Here is a 21842-nt window from a genome sequence, read left to right as displayed (position 1 = left end):
ATAAAATGCATACCGCATGGCTTGCCTTTCTGTTCTTTGATCGATCATTCTAGCAAAAAATTTCAAACATCTGATAACTTTCTCACAAAGCCTACGTTATATATTGTACATGTATTACACATTCATGTACGACCTCTGTTGCATGTATCTTAAGACCCTTATCCATTCAATATGTTTAGTCATTACCAAACTTTCGCACAAAACTCAACACAAATAAAAAATAAATTCATTTTAATTTAACAAATATATAACAAATGAATTTATTGCCTGCTTCCCTGTTCTTTTGACCTGTAGGGAAAAAAGAAAGATCATGAAATCTTGGGTTAACACTTTGTAAAGAATTTCCAACTGCAGTTTTAATAGTCTACATTTCTCTTAGAACATCTACATACCTAGAACAATAAGCATCGCCAATGTTTGGAGGAATTATTCTCTGGATCTTGTGGTCTCAAAAATCCACCTAAAATATAGAATTATACAAATCAAATTTCCTGAAATGTACCACTATCAGTCTTTTGGGAGGGATAGAGTCAAATTGAGGTTTTCTAATTTTGTAAATAATAAATTAAGACCCCATTTATGAAAATAATCTTTCTACCCCTTTCACTGATTTCACATTTTCAAATTTGATACCCAGAGAGCAATAGTACAATGTATAGCTAAATGTAGTACATGTATTGCATTACTAAATCTTCTTAACCAACTTTTACTCGCAACAACTTTATTTTGTGATTTACAAGAGATTATAACTATTTTTGAGGCCACAAATTTTGGCGATCTAAGATGTCAACTACCTGGAGACTGATATATAAGATACAGAATATGACTGGTTCGCAGCAAGAAGCATTTGCGACGACGAGCTCTTGCAAAGCTCACGAAAATTTCTCAAATGCAAATATAAGTTGGCTTACAGTAAATTACCTGTCGTCTTGTCCTAGCTTGGATGGTGGAAGTAGTATGGGTCTTCATGGAATAACAAGTCTGGTGGCTCACTGCAGGATAATGAAATCAGCCACTCAGCCAAACTGTCTACTGTTTAAATAATACAGATGGAGTGTTACAACATCAAGCACTGTGTTGTATCCAAACATCCATGTCTTATTCGTTTAAGCATACTTTATCATTTAAGGTATAATTTGACTATTTATCAATTCACTATGCATTAATAGGAAGACAATACTTTAACAAACACGAGGAAGCACCAAATAATTAAGTAATCAAAACAGTAGAGCACTGTCCAGCGCGGTTCACCGTCTCGATATCATTCTTACCAAAAGTTTGATGATCGCAATATTATTTCATTCATTTCATCCACGTAAATCAAGGCCATACTCTCTGAGAATACCCGTATCAGCTGAAATTACTAAATCATTCAAAACCGAGAGAAAAGCATGTTTTTTTAAACTCTTTTTATTTTTTTTCTCATTATGAACAATGAGTGTATTTACAAATGACACGTATGAAAATTCGATAAAAATAATTAAAACTGAGAGTCTATTGTAGACTTGGATAAGTTCACGAGCAAGTTCGTCCAGTCAGAAGCGTAGAGTCAGTTAGCACAATTATGTCCATTCATTTCTTCTTATTCTTTAATAAATCATTTTTAGGATGAAATCTATTCTCTATCAAACACTCTAAGACAGAGTTTCACAAGTCCGTATGAAAAAATCAAAGCGTAATTTTTTTTTCTGCGTTCCATCTTTGGCCTCCGACGCGGGTCTGCGATGTTCAATAAGGTGCCGGGACGCGGCTACGAGGTGGCGACAAACGATTAGTTCCCGGAGGTGGTGGCATAGGGTAGCTGTTCACAATAAATAACAATTCTGTGAAGGAGTTTATCATTTAAAATATACAAGTTTGTTTTGATCACATATTTTTTTTAGTTTAGTGTAGTATTCAAACTTAATCATTTTTCTTCCTTATTAACAACAATCAAAGGTCATGAACTGTATAATCTCTCACCTTGACCTTCTGGAGTAATAAGAGTCATAATATGGATCACTGGAAAAAACAAATCACAAAAAATACAATAAAAAATATGATCATTTACATCTCTTCAACAGCAAAATGTAAAAACAGATAAATTTTCTTCTAAGAATTTACTTACTCTCCTCTGGGTCTAACTGGAGGAGGAGGTGGTGATCGACGACCATAGTACTCTGGAGGTGGCCTAGCATATGGGTCCCTCTCTCTGAAGTAAGGATCCCTCGGTGGGGGTGGGGGGAGGGGTCTCCTGTCGTAAGGCTCTGGATATGGCCTGTATCTGTCATGGGGAGGGGGTGGGGGCAGGTACCTGTCCCTGTAGTAAGGATCATATGGATCTCTGTAAGGGTCTCTGTATGGGGGTTCTGGACCTCTGGGTTTTCCTCGGGATCTACAATCAAAAACTCAAGGCATAAGAACTAAAATACTTACTTGGCAGAATAGCTTTAAGAATCTAGTTGAACAAATGAGACACAAAGTGATACATTTTAGTTTGGAAAGCCTCCCAATTTTTACTATGCAAATAAACATCATAATACATTCTACTGACAAAATCTGCAAAATCTATACTTACGGTCCTTTAGGACAATCCTTTGACCTATTCAGAAAAACAAACAAACTTATTTATTTAAGGACAGAAAATACTACAATTTGACAAATTCTGTAAAATTACAATTTTATATTAGAGACTCAAATCAATATCTAAAAATACAGCTCTTCTTTTTCAGACTTACCAGTGTCCCTCTTTGCCACATCTGTAACATTCTCCTTTCCCTCCCATTCCGGGTTTCTGTCTTACTTTACTGTGGGACATCTATGATATTCAAAATAAAAAGTCAGTATCTATTTTCCCCACTAAGTGATATCAGTTCATTACTGTATAATACCCACATTCATGGGAACAAAGTCCATTGATTTGGACAAAGTTATTTTAAAAATCATTTCGTCTATGTGGCATAGTACCTCCACTTTCAATTTCACTCCCTCAAAATCTACACCATCTAAATTGGCTTGTGCCATTTTGGCTTCATTTGGATTTTCAAAGTGCTGCAAAACAAAGAAATGTGAAATTAATAAGCTTTCAAACTAATTATATCTGCTAAAACACATCTACATGTACATTATGTAACAGAATACAGAGACAGAAAAACTGTCAACACACTTATTGCAAAAAAAAAATTTTTCACAGATCATTTATTCCTGTTAACATGATACTAAATATTACAAACACAAATACTGAATATTTTGGTTGTTTATGTATTTCTGATACATGGAATACTAAATATAGACACATGTAATGCATTGATTTATTGCAAAAACTTAATTGTTTCGAATCAAAAATCTTTAAAAATTTATCAATAAGTCATATATATACAAATCTATTTTACATCCCAAGTGGGTAGTAATCATACAAAATGTTAACAAACAAAAGACCTTTAAAGTGTTTTTATTTTCTCCAAAAGTTTTCAACTTACAATAAAACAGTAATTTCTGACGATGTCACATTCAATAACCTTCCCATAGGCTTCAAACATTTTTTGTAGATCTGCTTTCCTGCATGTTTCGGGTAAATTTCCTATATACAACTTTGTAGATATTGAGGGTGGCATTCTGAACTACAATATGAAAATATTTGTTAAAAAATTGTTTGGTATACAGTATACAATAACTTGGACCCCAATAACTATAATGTTTCAAAGGTCAATGTTTCGATTAATCATGTAAATAAAAATATGTTAGCTAGCTTTACAAGGCTTTATTTAGGCCATTGTGAATGAATATTAAGAATTTATTAACAGTTGAAATGACAATTCTGACAGCATTGAGAATTTTAGATTAATGAAACAACGCAGAACTAACAGAATCTGATATAAAATATGTAACCTGCAAGTTACATTTTGTTATACAATTTTTTAATACAGAACCAGAGACATAAATAACATTTATGTCTCTGACAGAACTAACAAAACCTCCAAGACAGTAATATCACTTTGAGGTTGCCGCAATCAAATGTTCTGTCAGAGCACATTTTTGAAGTGTGAATTGCAACTGAGAATTTTATGTATAGGAACTATAGATAAATTTTATGGTTAGAAAGGAAGCCCAACTGGTTTTATTTTTCTCTAAAAAGAGCATTAAATAATACAACATTTGTATAAGTCAGAGTACAGCAGTGTGGATTACATACAGTATTAACCAACACAAATTTTTCTATCACTCTATGAATGTAAGCAGATATGATCAAAATGATAAATATACGACAAATAGGTGTTCTTTAAACAGGCAATTGGCCTCTGATCCGAAGTCAAAAACCATAAAAAAAAATGTGCTCAACCTGATTTTAACGTTAACCCTCATACAGCTTTGTTATACAGGTATTTTTCAAACTGACTATTCATATGGGTGATCTCAATTTCGATACGTGATTCATCAATTTGATTTTTTTTCCTGTAACACCCCCTCGCGGACCTCGAATTTAGAAACGTAAATAATCCATCAATGGTGGTCATAAGTTATGCTAACAGTTACTTACTGAGTTTATAATGCAAAGATTCTCAGAAAATACCTCCGCAACAATAATCTAAGTATATTGAAATGAAATTTAGTTTCCTTCTTTCGTTTTTGCGCGGAGATAACAAAGAAAGGAAAAAAATAGGATTGGCAACTAAATTTTAACATGTATATAGTTTACAGATAGACTATGACATGGTTAGTCGATAAATAGTCACTCTTTGCTCTTGCAGATTGGGTTTTATATTCAGAATGAGACACTAAACCATAAAATATACCTCTCCTCGTCTTTCTTTCTCACGCGTCCAGATACGTTTCAAAACGAGGCAAATTATTTTAGATAACTCGTACTTAAATTTTTCTTTGCTAATGAACACTGCATGACATCAAATTCATTATTTTTTTTTAATATAAGCTACCTCATAAATACAGACATATAAAGTAAAGTAATAGACACGCAACATTGGTTCTGAACGTGTGTGGGGAGGGGGTGCAGACTTTTCCCACCAACAAAACATTTCGTCAACCTTTACCTTAATCCGGGGACCGGGGGAGGGGGGTGGGGGGGGGGGGGGGTGGGGAGGGCTCATTTTCAATGGTAATATAACGTATATACATGTTACTTGTCATCTCTTTCATTCTTTCATTCTTGTTCAACATGGCTAGAAATGATAAACCAATCAATAAATCAATCAATGAATCTCAGGCACGTAGTATCGTACGTTTTTTGAAGGTGGGGGGGGGGGGGGGAACAGACTCATCCAAAAAGATTTTGACAAGCAAAAAAAAAAATGGGGGGGGGGGGGTGTGAATTTTCCAAAATCTTCAAAATCCTAATCTGTCGGGGGGGGGGGGGGGGTAGTATATCTATAACTTCAAATTCACTCCTAATTTCCTTATTTTCATATCAATTTTTTTTACATATTCCCAAAAAGTGGAGGGGGGGGACAACTCCATGTTCTATTTTTTATTTATAAATAATTTAAAATAATTAATTGCTGCGAAAAAAGTGGTCCCCCCCCCCCCCCCCCCCCCCCGATGCTACATGTACGTGCCTGAATCTTGAGTAAACTCATAAAAGCAAAGTATAACGAAGCATAAATCCTTTTTCAATGGTATTAAAGCAAATAACATAACGAAGAAAAGTTTTTAAAAATTTCACAATACATTCAATGTAATTTTTAACCTTAGTTTATCTTTGTTCTATTGTCAAAAACCTTATCGACTGAACTGTTATCCAGTTCATCAACTGCTTATAATCAGTTGTTTTTTTTGTTTTGTTTTTTTTTTAGTTGTTTTTATATAGAAATAAAGAAATTGATTTAAATATAAATATAATTGTTTCAAAAGGTTAGATATCTATACGTTTACATTTTTCTAAAAAAAAAAATGTATAATTTTAACCCATTTACTTTTAGCTTTTACTGTTACAATATTATATTGCATTTTAATTAATATTCAAGCTGTCAAACACGTAAACTGATATTTTCCTTCTTATTTTAGTATTTATATAAATGTATGTACGACGATTCTTCGGACAAACTCTACATCACATTCATCGGTTAGACCGCAAATTGCCGTTAAATGAAAAGTAAGTACTGAAATTGTTTAATATGCGCAAATTTTATATTGTAAAGTAATCATACGATATTTCATTATCACCCAATTATATGAAATGAAAATAGAAAAAAAAATTAAGTTTTTTTCTTCAGATTAATCCTCACCGCCTTTGAACGTTTTCTATGTCAACCATTTATCTCATTAAACTCTTCAGTACACTAATTGTAGATTTTAGATCAACTCTCTTGTAGTGTACTAAGACGAGTCCATACTTTCATTGAAAATGTATCCAAATTAATATCATTCTAGCATAGTCTATTGTTCAAGGGGTTAGAGATGTTGATTTCAGCGTCCACCATGAAAAGTTCTATCAAAATTAATCAAATACACAATTATAATATATTGTCAACAACAGTAACAGGAACTGCAACCTTATCATACCTAGCTTTCATACCACCACTTTATAAACAATAATTACCCCAGGGGATGTCTCCGTAACATTATATATTAATTTGGTTTTATTCGATACCATTTTTGTTTCAGGATGTTGTTGACATTTGCCGTACTGATGGTTACAATACAATGTGGATGGTGTGACAAAATGTCACCAAAACCAGGCCTGAAATTATTCAGAGAGGATTACAAAAGCGTGGAAGAAACTTGTGTGGCTGTTGGATTTGTAAGAGACAAATGTAGAAAGGATACCAGGAGGGGGACGAGTCTGCAAAGTATTTTTATTTACTAGTATTTTACAAGATATTGTCTGTGTGTATATATTGTATTTTGATAATGCTTTATTTTTACACGAATTTTCTTGTTTTATGATTAAAATTTTTAAAAAATTTGTTAAAATAACCATATATATAATTCTTAATTTATATATATTTCATATAAATGATAACATAAATAAAATGAGCATGGCATTTTAAACTGTATGATACACTTTAATTTGATATTTAATCTGATATAATTCATTTTATCTTAACGAATTTAATGTAAAAAAAATGACTATTTCAAAATAATCATGTAGAATATTCTATTTGTTAAAACAAATTATACCTGAAAGAACACTAATATTAAGTATTAACATTGCATGAATAATTGACTTACTTTCATGTGAAGGCTTTTTAAATTAATTAATTTTTTTTACAAACTTAATTTTAGATCGCTTCGCGTCGGTTGACAATGGTTGTCTCGGGGTGTCAATTTCAACAGTTACCATCCCAAACAGGCACTATTTATATATTATCTACACAAACTTAACCTTAAAATCAGACCTTCATACATTTGTGTTGAACACAAGTCGTAACAAAGGTGAAATCCTCTCTCATTACATACGAAAGAGGTGGGTATCTTTTCTATAAAACTTTGCATCAGACGGGTGTTTTTTATTTCTTCTCATTTTAGCTGAGTTTTAACCAATAAAGAAATTATCATAGCATTATAATCTCGGAATGTTGAAAATAACGCACATTTTAATAAATAAATCACTTCTTATTACAAATAATTGAATAAATGTTGCAATGAGGTTGCTAAATGCATTGCACTATGCTAAAGCGCTAAAAGCAGTTTAAAAATCCAAAGAAAGTATTTTATTGTTTACATTTACATCTACCGTTGAATCATTTAATGAAATATCCATAAAAATTAGTCCAAGTACATCTACTTTGATTATTATCATTGTCGAGTTAAGGATGACGTTTACTCAGAATGAAAAAAAATCAACAGATGATAATGAAAACCCAACTATTGTGTGTTATAGACCTTACATGGAAGTGTTATTCTTCATTTTCAAAAAAGTAGGTCAATGACCTACTTTTTGAGTTAATGCCCATTGAATATTTTTTGAAAATTTAAGAAAAATCCATAAAAATTTTACTCTATGATTGAGATTTTCTTAATTGTGAAAATAATACAAATTGCTTAACTCTTTAACAAATGAAATACAGTTTATGAATGGTAGACAGTGACATTAAATGGATACAAAGCATTAAGTTTTCATTCACAATTTTAATAGATATTCTAGTGTGAATTTCCTCTATCAGTTATAAAATTACTACCCATTTTTGATTCAATATAACAAAAAACTGAATGACGATAATGCTAAAACATTTATAGTATTAAACTAAGTATATTGACCTTTCTCCCCTGGCATAAAATTTATATGAGGCCAATGATCAAAATTTTGAGATATGGTGTCTTTTATTATTTATAAGCATTTTTCAATATTTTTGTAGTGTGTGCCATACAATTATCTAAACGAAAAAGCAAGATAAAACCAACAGAAAATATGCAAAATTATGTTGACTTTAACAAATAAAATCTTAACTTTAAATATTATAGTACTACCAAAAATATACAAAAAAACTGAATGATGATAATGCTTAAACATTTATAGTATTAAACTAAGTATATTGATCTTTCTCCCCTGGCATAAAATTTATATGAGGCCAATGATCAAAATTTTGAGATATGGTGTTTTTGATCATTTTTAAGCATTTTTCAATATTTTTGTAGTGTGTGCCATACAATTATCTAAACGAAAAAGCAAGATAAAACCAACAGAAAATATGCAAAATTATGTTGACTTTAACAAATAAAATCTTAACTTTAAATATTATAGTACTACCAAAACTATTTCAGTGGAAAGCAAAATCTGAAAAAATTAGTCCGAATTTCCTCTGTTTTGCTAAAAGTCAAACTTTGTCAGAGCCTAATTCCATAATTTAGTAAACATATCAATTGTTATGTCAATAATAGTTCATTTCATAAATACTTTTTGTATTTAAAACAAATTTTAGTCATGAAATTGAACTTTTTAACAATCCGGATTTGAGAACTCACACCCTGAGTAAACAACGCCCTTAAACGTTACTCAGAAGAAACAACAAATTCTCCATGGTAACTAGTCTACTTGGAAGTCTGAGGGCAGTGCGTGCAAGTCTATGGATGTTATACATATGCCAGAAACCTTTTGATTGCATTTATGGAAACCATGTTGTATCAGTACATGTAACGTTAGATGTTAATATTGTAGGCAACAATTGGCTATATATCTAGTTTTTTTTGGATCAAATTCTTCTTTTAAAAAAGGCACAAATGATTATAGAATACAATTGTAATATGCAACAATCTAAAAGTTTGTGCTATATGTAACTTAAACGTATATGTGCACATATGATTGCTGGAGCTTTTATGCATTTTTTAATTTTTCCAACTCTTTCTCCATGTATCTTCTAATTATAACTGATTTTTAGTTTTGCTTTTTTAAATAATACTTTTACATTATGAAGTGTCTTTTAAAATTAGTTTAAAAGGTCGTTGTAAGACTACAAAAATATATACAATTGTTATATCTGTACCTTGGTAATTGATACACGTATTTAAAGGAAAGAACAAATAAAGGCAACTTTGCTTGCTGTCGACAAATCTTTATAAAAATGTGTTGCCAATGCTCAATCACTTAATTACCAGTGTTAACATTTATTTAAGCATCGCATGCTTATTTTTGGATGTAATTGGCCCTATATATAACACACCAAGCGGTGCATACAAATTGAATACCGCGCTAACTCTACTTTTGTATCGTCGCTTCAAAGCCATTATATACGCTCTTAGTCAGTAATATGAAACATACATGGAACAGCCATATTAACATGCCATTTATAGTTTCTTTAGCGACTAATAATATAGTACCAGAAACTTCGTCGAAGTTTTTTTGTTGACAAATAGATATGATTTAACAATTATTTTCCATTATTACATCTCAAATTGGTTATGTTAGTTGGAACATTTCATTTAATTTTAAAATAATAAATATACTCAAAACGCGTGATGACGTTTATATTTGTGACCATGGCGCATAAATAGGCTAAGTGTATTAGAAGAAGATTTCCAACGCAAACATAAGGAGAAAATATACACTCGACCGAAGAAAAATACTGTCATATAAAAGGATTCTGGTAATTTTCAGGCAGACAACACTGGGGTTGGTAATGGCCAGATCTCTCCCAGGTCTAAAGAGAAGATGAATATTCCCCATTCTTTGAAGTTGTGATCCTTGCCCGATCTGTCCGGCGGTGTCGAAGTCCAGCATGGACAGCAGGTTGGAACGAGTGGCGTTTAGACAGACAGGAAGGGTTACCCGCCACTTCAACATTTGAAATACATAATATATCTATATAACAAAGTAACCTAATAAGTTAATAGCAGTACAGTAAGCATTTTCCTTGATGTGCCGTGCAGAGAATAGTAAATACAATGAAAAATATTTTCACAATCCGTCTTTTTTTTCTTCAAATAGTATTTCACAATACTTAAGCCGATAAAAGTGTTAACATGCATTTTAATACATTATATAAACATCTGGTAATTGTGAGTCAGACAACACTAGAGTTGGCAATGGTCACATTTATCCAATATTTGAGGAGATGATGGCCGCTCTCCTCTCGTAGAAGTCCTGGCCCGATCCTTCCCCTCAGTGTCAAAGTGTGAACAGCAGGTAGAATGTGTGGCGTTCAGATAGACCGTAAGGGTCAGCAGTACTTAAAAGCAGTTAAAGTATTATCATCATCAAAAATGATTGACTTTAAAAGACTTGGAAATAGTTTATCGTTTAATGAGCGCGATAGATACACTACAAACACTTGCAGCTGATACTTGAAATTTAGTACAGAGAATTATAAAATTACAATTTTGACGTCGTTTTTATAATGATATTTTAGGATTTTATCTAATACACTATTGGTATCTTATACAATTATAACATGTAATTGTCATCTAAAGTCTTTTGAATATTTACATACTAGTACTCTCTCGGCTAGTTTACTAGAAGACACTTGTAAAAGGATAAAGAGAAACACTCCTATATATACATGTATTAATGATTTAACAAAAATTTTGCTATATGGGGTATATTATATTTTTAACCTGGTCTGATTTGGAGTGTATAATTTAAAGTTTGGTCAACCATGAATATTCAGTGAATAGATGTAGCGTTAAAAGGTCAATAAACAGCTTAACAGGAGAGTTATTAAAGTAACAGCTTTGAGACCATAATTCAAGTTACATAAAGACTAGCCGTTATATAATTTTTCTATTCAGTTGTAAAGATAGTCCCATCGACTATCGGTACCTGTAGTATGATTTTAAAAAAGTGTGCTCTAAAAATCGTATTTCTACATATTGCAATATTTTACTTGCAACATGAAAAATTAAACTTGAAAAAATAAAATAAAAAGGTGTTTGATTGATTTCTCCTTAACCTCCACTAATGGGTTAAGTTAAACATAAATAATCATTTGACAACCTAATAAAAAAATATATAAATTGCTGTTTTATATATCAGGTTTTGTGTTATATTTCAATTTAATGTTCAAGCTGTTACAAAAGGTAAAATGATGTTTTTCCTTTAATAAAGTATTTATATTTATAATGGTTCCTCAGTCTTATCTTATATATACTGGAGATCGTTTATCGGTTAGACTTATTTGTCTCATTTACAAGAACGTGAGTACTAAATTTGTATTTAAAATTCAACTGATTTATTTGTTTTAAATTTTTACATGTACCTTCACAAATATTATTCATTAATGGTTTCAATCTAATATCATGATGACTTCTCATGATAAAATCTTCATGGTTAAATACATGTAAATACTTAATTAAAGATAATTTTTGCGTATTGTGGTGAGCTATTATGCTAAGATTAGAACACTTATACATTTATAAATGTATAATATATAAAAAAAAAATCAATGCATGGTTAATTCATTTCCTCGACTGTAATATGTTTGCATATCCGTAAATGCTTGAAGCTTTTATATTAATTAGTATGTGATTGGTTGAAATTTACTCTCGGTTTATCCGAGCAAGTATTCTGTTTTCTATGAAAACGTTGATCAATGCTCATTTCAGTAAAAGAGAATCTTATACGAATAAATCTAAATATTAAGTTTTAGGATGTTTTGGACATTCGTCGTTTTGATGATCACAATACAATGTGGATGGTGTAACAAAGTGTCACCAAAACCAGGTCTGAAATTATTCAGAGAGGATTATAAAAGTGTGGAAGAGACCTGTTTGACTGTTGGATTTGTCAGGAACAACTGTAGGAAGGACATTAGGACGAGTAAAAATATTTTTATTTGCAAAATTAAATATTTTACAAAATTTTAGCTGTATCTTTTTATATGCTTTCCTAAGATTATTTTACTAAATGAAAGGAATAGATGATGGATTTAAAAATCTGCAATACGTAATTATCACTGTGTAACTGTATTTTAAACATGCACTGCCATCATTCCGAATTCTTAAACAAATAGACGGAATGAGAAATTTTCATTAACTGATTGATACACTTTAATTAGATACAGAATGTTGAGAATGTTACAACTTGTCAAGGATATTTTACACATTTATACAAACTCAATTTTAGATAATCAGGTGGTTGCTTTTGATGTCCGATTAAAAGATATTAAAAGAAACCTTGCCACAAAAACCCGTGTTGTGTTTGAAACAATTGATCTAAACGAAGGACTTGGATACAACGGCTCTACCGGAATCTTCACGGCCCCTAGCGGCGGGATCTACGTGTTTGACTGGACAACTGCTGCTTTTGGACGTCAAGCAGCCTTTACTTCACTCGTCGTGAATGACGAGTATAAATCATGGAACCATTGTCGTGACGAGGAATCCAAAATTGTGCTTCCATGTAGCAAAATGACGATTGTGAAGCTAAAGCAAGGAGACAAAGTTTGGATCGGAGTTTTCACTCAAACAGCTTATATGTATAGCAGATATACCTCATTTTCTGGTTATAAACTGTAATCAAATTATACAGACTGATCCTTTTAAATATATTGAATAAAAGTTAATTTTAGAACTACTCATTGTTTCGAAATTTTACTGTTAATGGTAATAAACTTTGACTTTTATATTTGAAACACTTGAGCAGGGATAAAATATATATATATATATATATATATATATATATATATATATATATATATATATATATATATATATATATATATATATATATATATATATATATATATATATATACATTTCGCATTGTGTACATCACACCCAATTGTTTTTGATGTTATTGATTAAAAGAGAAGACTATTCAAGACGGCAAATACTGTCATTTTCACAATTATGACGAATAACAAAACATTAAGACTGACAATGAACGAATCGTGCCCTATTAACTGCAGTTATAGTCTCTCGTTTGAAAAATCAATACCCTGCTGTTGACCTATTTTTGTCCTTCCTGCATTATCCATTCATGATCTTTAACTTGAGCTAGTATAATACAAATAAATAATGATAATAGTGGTTCCTTGCATTCTTTGGAATGCATTTGTATAATTTATGTAAACTTTGTTTTTTTATTGATAAGATTAAGAATAAAACATTATATTTTTATTCATATTAAACAAAATCACTATAATTATCTTCAAAGTAGGTTTCAACTCACAAATTATAACAACAGTCGACTTGTCTACCCATTGTCACATTCCTTTACATAACATGCAAGAACTTTACAAAAATAAAATTTTCGCTATTAATTCTTGTATGCAATACTTGATAAAATGAAATATCAAAACTGAAATAAATGAATACAAGGTTTGTGTGACTTTTTCATTGTTTAAAATGTTAATTACAAGTATGCATTTTTTTTTATTTTTAGACCACCAGGTTGCTGCTTTTAGTGTTCGCGTGAGGGATTATAAAAATAATCTTGCTGGAAAAAAGTTCGGGCTGTGTTCTAACGTGTTGATTTAAACGAAGGACTTGGATACGATGCCTCAACCAGAATCTTCAGGGTTCCCATTGGATCTACATATTTGACTGGACAGTGCATGCATGGAAAGGTCTATATGCATAGACTTCTTTTGCAGTGAACGACCAGTGTAGTCATAGAACTATTGTCATGACGCCATTAAAAAAAACTGAGCATAGCTGCAGCAAAATGGAGGTAGTGAAGCTACAGCAAGGAGATGAAGTTTGGTCCTAATACCCGATCTTTTCCCTCCGTGTCAAAGTCCGGGTAGACTTTATTTTACCGGTCCCCAGAAATCAAGATCTGCGCGCATATTGCATTGCATTATGACGTAGCTATGCATCTATATTGAAATTCTCGATCGGAAAACTTCCGATATTCTAGTTGACACAAAATACAACGATATGAATGGAATAAAATCTTACCTAGGATTTGAAAGTAGTCAAGACTGTTGTTGAGATTTTGAGGGAGGTTTACAAGTGCCACTCGGGGTTATTTGGTCGGTTCTTTCGTGCTAATAGCGGGGCTGATGGTAATAAAGTCGGATTTGATGGATTCAGGGGTGTAGACTTTTGTAATAATTTAGAAAAAAAACCCCGCGTGAATGGGTCTCTGAAATCGTTGAGTTTCGAATACAGTACTGGGAAAAATAACTGTCATACAGGGTTTTCTGTGTACCGTTGGATGGTAAGGATTTTTTCAATGCTCTCCAGGTAGATTCAATGGCCATGTTTGTATGAGCACCTGAGTTTGGATCTACAAAATTTACCGAGTGGTTTACTGTCAAATGAGTAAAACCCTCCTTGTCCAAAGAATTGTAGGCCTTCCAACAATCACTAATTATAGTTGATCCGGGTTTAATGCGTTGTTTTATGATATTGACAAGGGTATCGACAGTTCTGTTTTCAACGGTTGTGAAAAAGCACTTTTTTGAGTCCCGCTCTATGCCCCCAGACACCCAGACTCCATCCATCCGTCTGCCCTTGTGATATTTTCTTTTTCCAAACTTGCTTTCGTCTATTTCAACTACAATGCCCGGGTCACTGATGACATTGTTTTCATTGGTTTGCAGAATGTTGTCACAAACTTCTCTAGCGAAGTTATACCAGTCCACTATAGTCCTTTCACAAACTCCCAGTTCATGGCACACAAACTCCTGGTTACATCGATAAACCCAGAAATAGGTTATGTGCAGAATTTGTTCTAAAGTCAAATTGTGATTCTCGAACCTTGATCCTTTTCGAACGGAAACTTTTATATGACATTTCTTGTTTGAACATCTCCAAACGTAATTATCCCGGCTAAAGGAGGAATCTTTTGAAATCAAAAATGCCCAATTTCACAAAATTTGCATTAACAGTCTTTAAGATTAAGGAGTAAATTATGATTAATTAGCCATGCAATAAAAGATTCTGTAGGCTCACATATTTTTGCTAGATCTTTAAGCTTCAACGGCATCACGTGTATTTATTTACATTGCAGCTGTCAAACTATGAAAATTACACCACTAGGCATGCGCAGCTCGCGCTTCGTTAACGATCATACATCATCGATATTCACTTTATAAACATCAATATATATTAAAATTTATTTAAAAATTAGGTTGAAAACTCTCGTTTTAAAAAACCATAAAAACTATCGTAGATTTCGATTTTGGGGTCAAATACATGTAGCTCAAAACCTCACAATTTTCTTTTTTTCCCCCGATCTATTCCCTCCGTGTCAACGTCCAGCTTGAACAACAGGTTGGAAAGAGTGGCGTTTAGATAGTCAGGGAGGGTCACCCGCCACTTCAACATTCCAAGTACATAATATAGCCATATACTTATAACCTAATAAGTTAATAGCAGTACATTAAGCCTTTTTTTCCTTGATGTGCCATGTTGAGAATAGTAAAGACAATGAAAAATCTTTTCACAATCCGTCTTTTTTTCAAATGGTATATCCCAATACCCAAGCCAATAAAATTGTTAACATGCATTTTTATATAGTAAATAAAACATCAACAACACTAGAGTTGGTAATGGTTACATTTATCCATGGCCACTCCACTCTCGTAGAAGCTGTGGTCCTTCCCCTCAGTGTCAAAGTGTCAACAGTAGGTAGAATGAGTGGCGTTCAGATAGACCGTAAGGGTCAGCAGTATTTAAAAGCAGCAAAAGTATTACCATTATTACAAATGATTGACTTTAAAAGGTAGCTCGCGGGTTCACCTGCTTGTGAGAAAACCTACCTTGAAAATTTGTCCACGTGATCCATACGTTTCAGAGTTTTTTTTCCTTAAATTTATTTGAGATTCGTCTGCGCATTAATAAGGTTATCGTGTTTCAAATACAGTGTCATTGATAAAATCAAGCAACGCCGTTTCAATGAAATATATAGTCAAATGCACATCTAAGTAAAAAAAACGCAATACCAAACTATGCTCCAAACCTTGAAACGATTCAGACGAAATTAATTATATTTAACACAATAACAGAGGAGATAATTATGAATCAATTCATTAAAAAAATCAGTATGTGTACAGTCATGTTTTCGGCCAATTTTTGGCAAAACAGCTTTAAAGATTTGAAAGATTTCTCAAAACCTTATATTTTCATGACGACGTTAACCTGACGTCATCATTTCCTTACGTCTGAGAACCCAAAAATTGAAATGCATTTATTGACAAGACTAGCTGACTAACACATTTTAGAACATGTAAATACTAATTAGACATTATTGTGAATGTTATCAAATGCACAAATGCAATTAATGTAAGGCTGTCAAGATAGAGAAAATTGCTATTTTTGCTTTTATGAAACTCTGAGTCAATCAATGCAAAAGAAAAATTGCCAGGCGACTACTGAAATAATAAGTTTGTAATCGTATAAAAGAACTAGCTCAATCCAAAGGAATTTAAAAAAATTGATCTATAGTAAAAATTACGGAAGTTTTAATTTTTACAAAAAGAGAAATGAATGCATACAGTTCAATTGATTTACTTGTCTAATATTTTAAAACATGATTTTAAATGGAAGAGTTCTAAAGCACACTCAAACTTTATAGAACAAAATGTGACAAAGTATGTGACATCTTAAAATTTTCAGCACTTGGTATTATAAATGTTTGTATAAACAGTAATAAACTGCATTTAAACTTTTTGAAATATTTCCTTTTATGCTTTTAAATATCTAATTTGTCATTTCCAAAAAAAATGTATGGGTTTACTATGACAGTCAACTCTTTACGTCGATTCCAATTGTGACGTCAGCAAACCCGCGAGCTACGTTACAGAAAGCAGCTATGAGACCATTATTCAAGCCACATAAAGACTCGCTTTAAATGATTTTTCTATTCAGATGTAAAGACAATACCATCGAGTACCCGTAGTATAATTAAAAATATGCCCTAAAAATCGTATTTCTATTTATCGCAGTATTTTATTTGCAAAATGAAAAATTAAAGTTAACTTGAAAAATAAAATAAAATATTGGATTTTGTTTTTTCAATAGGACAATTTCTCCTTAACCTCCACTTGCGGGTTAAGTTAAACATAAATAATCATTTGACAACCTAATAAAAAAATTATATAAATTGCTGTTTTATATATCAGGTTTAGTGTTATATTTCAATTTAATGTCCAAGCTGTTACAAAATGTAAAATGATGTTTGTTCCTTTTATAAAATATTATATATAATAATGGTTCCTCAATCTTATCGTGCATATATTGTAGATCATTTACCGGCTTGACTTATTTGCCTTACTTACAAGTATGTACTAAATTTAAAATTTAACTGATTTGTTTGTTTTAAATATATATCATTTGTTTTTTATAAGTACTTTCACAATATAATTCATTATTGCTTTCAACCTACTATGATTCTGATTTCTTATCATAAAATATGTATGGTTAAATACACGTGTATACTTTATAAAAGATAATTATAATTTTTTAGCACTGTGGTGAACAATTATACAAAAACTAGAACATTTAAACATATACATGTCATTATTGTACATTAAGAAGAAAAAATAAAACAAAGAAAAAAAATGAAAATCTAAACTTGTAAATTTAAAGCGTTACAAATCAATGAAATATACATATAACTAACGTTCAAAATTTGATGTAGATACTTGCGGGATAACTTAAAATATTTGGGAGGATACATTTTTAGCATGGCCAGTTCATTTCCTCGACTGTAATATGTTTGCATGAAGCTTTGTCATAAGATTACTGTGTAATTGGTTGAAATTTACTCTTGGTTTATCCGAGCAAGCATTCTATTTTCTAAAAAAAAAATTAATGCTCATAAAAATAAAAGAACATCTTATATGTTTCTGATTTTTTTAACATTGTCAAATTTGATAAGGTTTAGGATGTTTTGGGTATTCGTCGTTCTGATGATCACAATACAATGTGGATTGTGTGACAAAGTGTCACCAAAACCAGGTCTGAAATTATTCAGAGAGGATTACAAAAGCGTGGAAGAAACCTGTCTGGCTGTCGGATTTGTCAGAAACAACTGTACTGAGCCAAGTATGAATATAGCTAATTAATTAACAAGAATATGATTTTTATTATAGAGTTATGCTTTGATCATGCTTTGTTTTATTACAAGTTTTTAAAAATATTGTTTTTTAATTTTTTAAACTTTTTTCTTAACATTTACACATTTCCCCTACTGTTTTAAAATGGCAATCATGTCGTTTAAAATGCCTATACGAATGAGTTTATGTACGATAATATTTATTACTAGAATGCAAAATAATATTTTTGGCATTACAATGTGTGTTCCGGTTGATGGATCTATACATGTATTTCGAATTATCTGTATATTCAAAGCTGTTATTTATAAAATTAGTTCGCGGAAAATATGCACAAAAATACAAACAATAATACAAAACCTCTTCCTTCTTTGACCCCCCCCCCCCCCCCCCCCCCGATGTAAACTTTTTTTTTTAAATCAGCATAAAATAGATTTTAGAAACTTACAATGTTCAAGTCATTGAAATTAGATCATCCCCGTCAAGCCGACAAACATGCATACGTCCATTTTACCCGGAACAGCCATCTACATACCACAACGTCATTTTAAAACGTTTTATTACTACTTCTATAATTCATACACCCGATAAACAAACGGACCCATAAATTTTTCTTTATTTTTAGTCTTTCGTTATCATTTTTGGGAGCCAGAAGTTTCATATTCGCATTGTATTAAATTTGTTTTCTACCACAATTTCTGTTATTGCTATCCGAATATCAAATTATTGTATAACGTATGTACATAACATGCCTTTTGTACAGATCTTAGAACTTAATTTCAGATTATCGAATGGTTGCTTTTGATGTTCGTTTAAAAGAAAATAAAAGAAATCTTGCCGACAAAGCACGGGTTGTGTTCGAAACAGTTGATCTGAACGAAGGACTGGGATACAACGCCTCTACCGGTATATTCACGGCCTCTAGCAACGGGATCTACGTGTTTGACTGGACAACTCTTGCATGGACAGGACAATGTGCTTTTACGTCTCTTGTCGTAAACAACCAGTTAAAATCATGGATCTATTGTTGCGGCGGGCAAATATACCTTCCCTGTAGTAAAATGACGATTGTGAAACTCCAGAAGGAAGATAAAGTTTGGATTGGAGTTTACCAAGGTCCAGCTAATATACATAGACATTATACGTCGTTTTCTGGTTATAAACTGTAATTAAAATAAAATTTTCACTGTTAATATCAATAAACAAAGGACAGAAAATTTTGTTTGTTTTACTAATTCGGAGGAAAAAAAGTTGATTATTCCTATAAATTGTGTTGGCTCACTGTTTGCTATAATTCGCGGAGCGGTTTTATACTAGGGCCTAAACTGTTTCTTTTTGATATATAAATAAATTTTAAAATAAGTAAATAATTATTTCAATCAATTCAACTTGGTAAGACATCACATATCTAGGTTCACTGTCATCGATATATATCAAAATCAGTTTTTATTCTATGATAGATATAATGAAAAAAGTAAAATCATATTATTGTTTATAAAAGATATATCCATGATTAACACAATTCAAATTTATATGATTTAAAGGAAGGACACATGGGCGCAAAAATAGCCACAAATCATTAGGGTCTTCCGTTTCCAACGGAAGACCCTCTTGTTATTCTACGGTTTCTTTTTCTTTATTAAGGTCTTCCGTTTCCAACGGAAGACCTTATTGTTTTTCTTAGGTTTCTTTTTCCCTATTATTATTAAGGTCTTCCGTTTCCAACGGAAGACCTTATTGTTTTTCTTAGGTTTCTTTTTCCCTATTATTATTATTATTTTTTTTTTCTTACCGATTTTGTGCACGCGATTTCTCGGAAACGGCTCAACTGATTTACGTCAAATTTTCAGTTCTGATAGGTATTGATCTGAACCTTGTTGGAAATTTTTTTTGTTTATGACGTCACTTCCTGTCTTGAGATATCATGGATTTATCGGTTTTTATAGGGGTATTTTGTCACGAGAACTCCTCTTTTACCATTTAAGATACGATGTTCAACTTTTCAGGGCTGATAGACGAAAGACTGAAATAGTGTCTAATGGTCATTAATCATCTTTATCTCAAAGAGCGCCGAAGCTCGCCCGAGCTAGAAAATTAGGATAAAAAAGGCGTCGTGATTTTTCTTGGTTTTCTTTGAATATCTCTTTTCATGAAAACATTTTGTTAAAACATGTAGAACAAAAAAACTTAATTAAATCAAGAGCTTTCATTTGAGATCATGAAAAAGGGGCTGGCCCTTCAAATAAGGGACTGAGGGGGCTCTAAAGTATTTTAATAATAACTTTTTACCGTGAAATATTTTGTGATGCGTTATAGAAGCAATTATGTTTATTCTTAGGTTATTTACCTATACATGGCAATCATTTACTTCTATGTTACGTAATTAGGAATTTTAGGAATTTTAAGGGGCCAGAAGTCCAAAACTTTGATGCTCAATATCTCAAAATGAAGAAACATTTGGATAAGCAATATTTAACAAAAGATGCTCAAAATATTGAGCTTAACAATTATGAACTATAATTTCTTTGTTCTGCGGTCCCTTAAAGGAGTTACAGGGTCGGCCCCTAAAACGACCTTCTCAAGATATCTCGAGAACGGTACATAATTTGTAAACACTATTTGAACAAAATGTGTTTGAATTGACAAAAGCTTTTATTTGAAATCAAGAAAAAGGGGCTGGCCCTTCAAATTAGGGGCTGAGGGAGCTCTGAAGTCTTTTAATGATAACCTTTTACCGTGAAATATTTTGTGATGCATTATAGAAGCAATTTTGTTCATTCTAAGGTTATTTACCTATACATGGCAATCATTTACTCCTATGTTACGTAATTAGTAATTTTTAAGGGGCCAGAAGTCCAAAACTTTAATGCATAATATCTCAAAATAAACATTTGGATAAGCAATATTTAACAAAAGATGCTCAAAATATAGAGCTTAACAATAATCAACTATAATTTCTTTGTTATGCGGTCCCTAAAAGGAGATACAGGGTTGGCCCCTAACACGACCCTCTCAAGATATCTCGAGAACGGTACAAAATTTGTAATTACTTGTTGAACAAAAAGTGTTTGAATTGACAATAGCTTTCATTTGAAATCAAGAAAAAGGTGCTGGCCCTTCTAATAAGGGGCTGAGGGGGCTCTTAAGTCTATTAATGATAACTTTTTACGGTTAAATATTTGGTGATACGTTATAAGGCAATTATGTTCATTCTAATGTTTTGTACCTGTTAATGGCAATCATTTACACTTATGTTACGTAATTAGGGATTTTAAGGGACCAGAGGTCTAAAGCTTTGATGTTTAATATCTCAAAATAGAGGAAAACTTTGGAAAGCAATATTTAACAAAAGATGCTCAAAATATTGAGCTTAACAATGTACAACCATATATATTGTTTTAATCTGGACCCTAAAAGGAGTTTAAGGATCGGATATCAAAACGATTTTTCCCAGATATCTCAAAAACGGTA

General features: G+C 31.8%; 3 protein-coding genes across 5 annotated transcripts; 2 read left to right on the top strand and 1 right to left on the bottom strand.

The window, feature by feature from the left end:
• Positions 1-216: 216 nt before the first annotated feature.
• On the bottom strand, positions 217-4931 carry LOC128178531 (RNA-binding protein lark-like). 3 transcript variants are annotated; one of them, XM_052845748.1, is made up of 10 exons: positions 4773-4931; positions 3459-3599; positions 2947-3030; positions 2718-2797; positions 2558-2581; positions 2108-2374; positions 1963-2001; positions 922-992; positions 393-460; positions 217-288 (listed from the first exon to the last, which is right to left on the bottom strand). In XM_052845748.1, the coding sequence occupies exons 2-8, from the start codon at positions 3591-3593 to the stop codon at positions 935-937; spliced, it is 687 nt and encodes a 228-aa protein (XP_052701708.1). In that variant the 5' UTR covers positions 3594-3599; positions 4773-4931; the 3' UTR covers positions 217-288; positions 393-460; positions 922-934. The 3 variants fall into 3 exon arrangements, with proteins under 3 accessions (XP_052701708.1, XP_052701707.1, XP_052701709.1); XM_052845747.1 differs by having other exon boundaries at positions 922-1801; positions 4773-4930; XM_052845749.1 differs by having other exon boundaries at positions 922-1032; positions 4773-4930.
• Positions 4932-12013: 7082 nt separating this feature from the next.
• LOC128178452 (complement C1q tumor necrosis factor-related protein 2-like) lies at positions 12014-12958 on the top strand. The gene is made up of 2 exons (XM_052845620.1): positions 12014-12184; positions 12491-12958. Exons 1-2 carry the CDS (start codon positions 12016-12018, stop codon positions 12880-12882), a joined length of 561 nt encoding a protein of 186 aa, XP_052701580.1. The 5' UTR covers positions 12014-12015; the 3' UTR covers positions 12883-12958.
• A 4592-nt stretch (positions 12959-17550) lies between these two features.
• Positions 17551-19564, top strand: LOC128178817 (complement C1q tumor necrosis factor-related protein 7-like). The gene is made up of 3 exons (XM_052846181.1): positions 17551-17596; positions 18197-18363; positions 19155-19564. Exons 2-3 carry the CDS (start codon positions 18204-18206, stop codon positions 19538-19540), a joined length of 546 nt encoding a protein of 181 aa, XP_052702141.1. The 5' UTR covers positions 17551-17596; positions 18197-18203; the 3' UTR covers positions 19541-19564.
• The last annotated feature ends 2278 nt before the right edge of the window (positions 19565-21842 follow it).

Source organism: Crassostrea angulata, chromosome 3, assembly GCF_025612915.1.
Source record: "Crassostrea angulata isolate pt1a10 chromosome 3, ASM2561291v2, whole genome shotgun sequence".
NCBI classification, from domain to species: Eukaryota; Metazoa; Mollusca; class Bivalvia; order Ostreida; family Ostreidae; genus Magallana; species Magallana angulata.
Note: the sequence above shows the minus strand (reverse complement) of the source record. Positions and strands in the feature narration are given on the sequence as shown.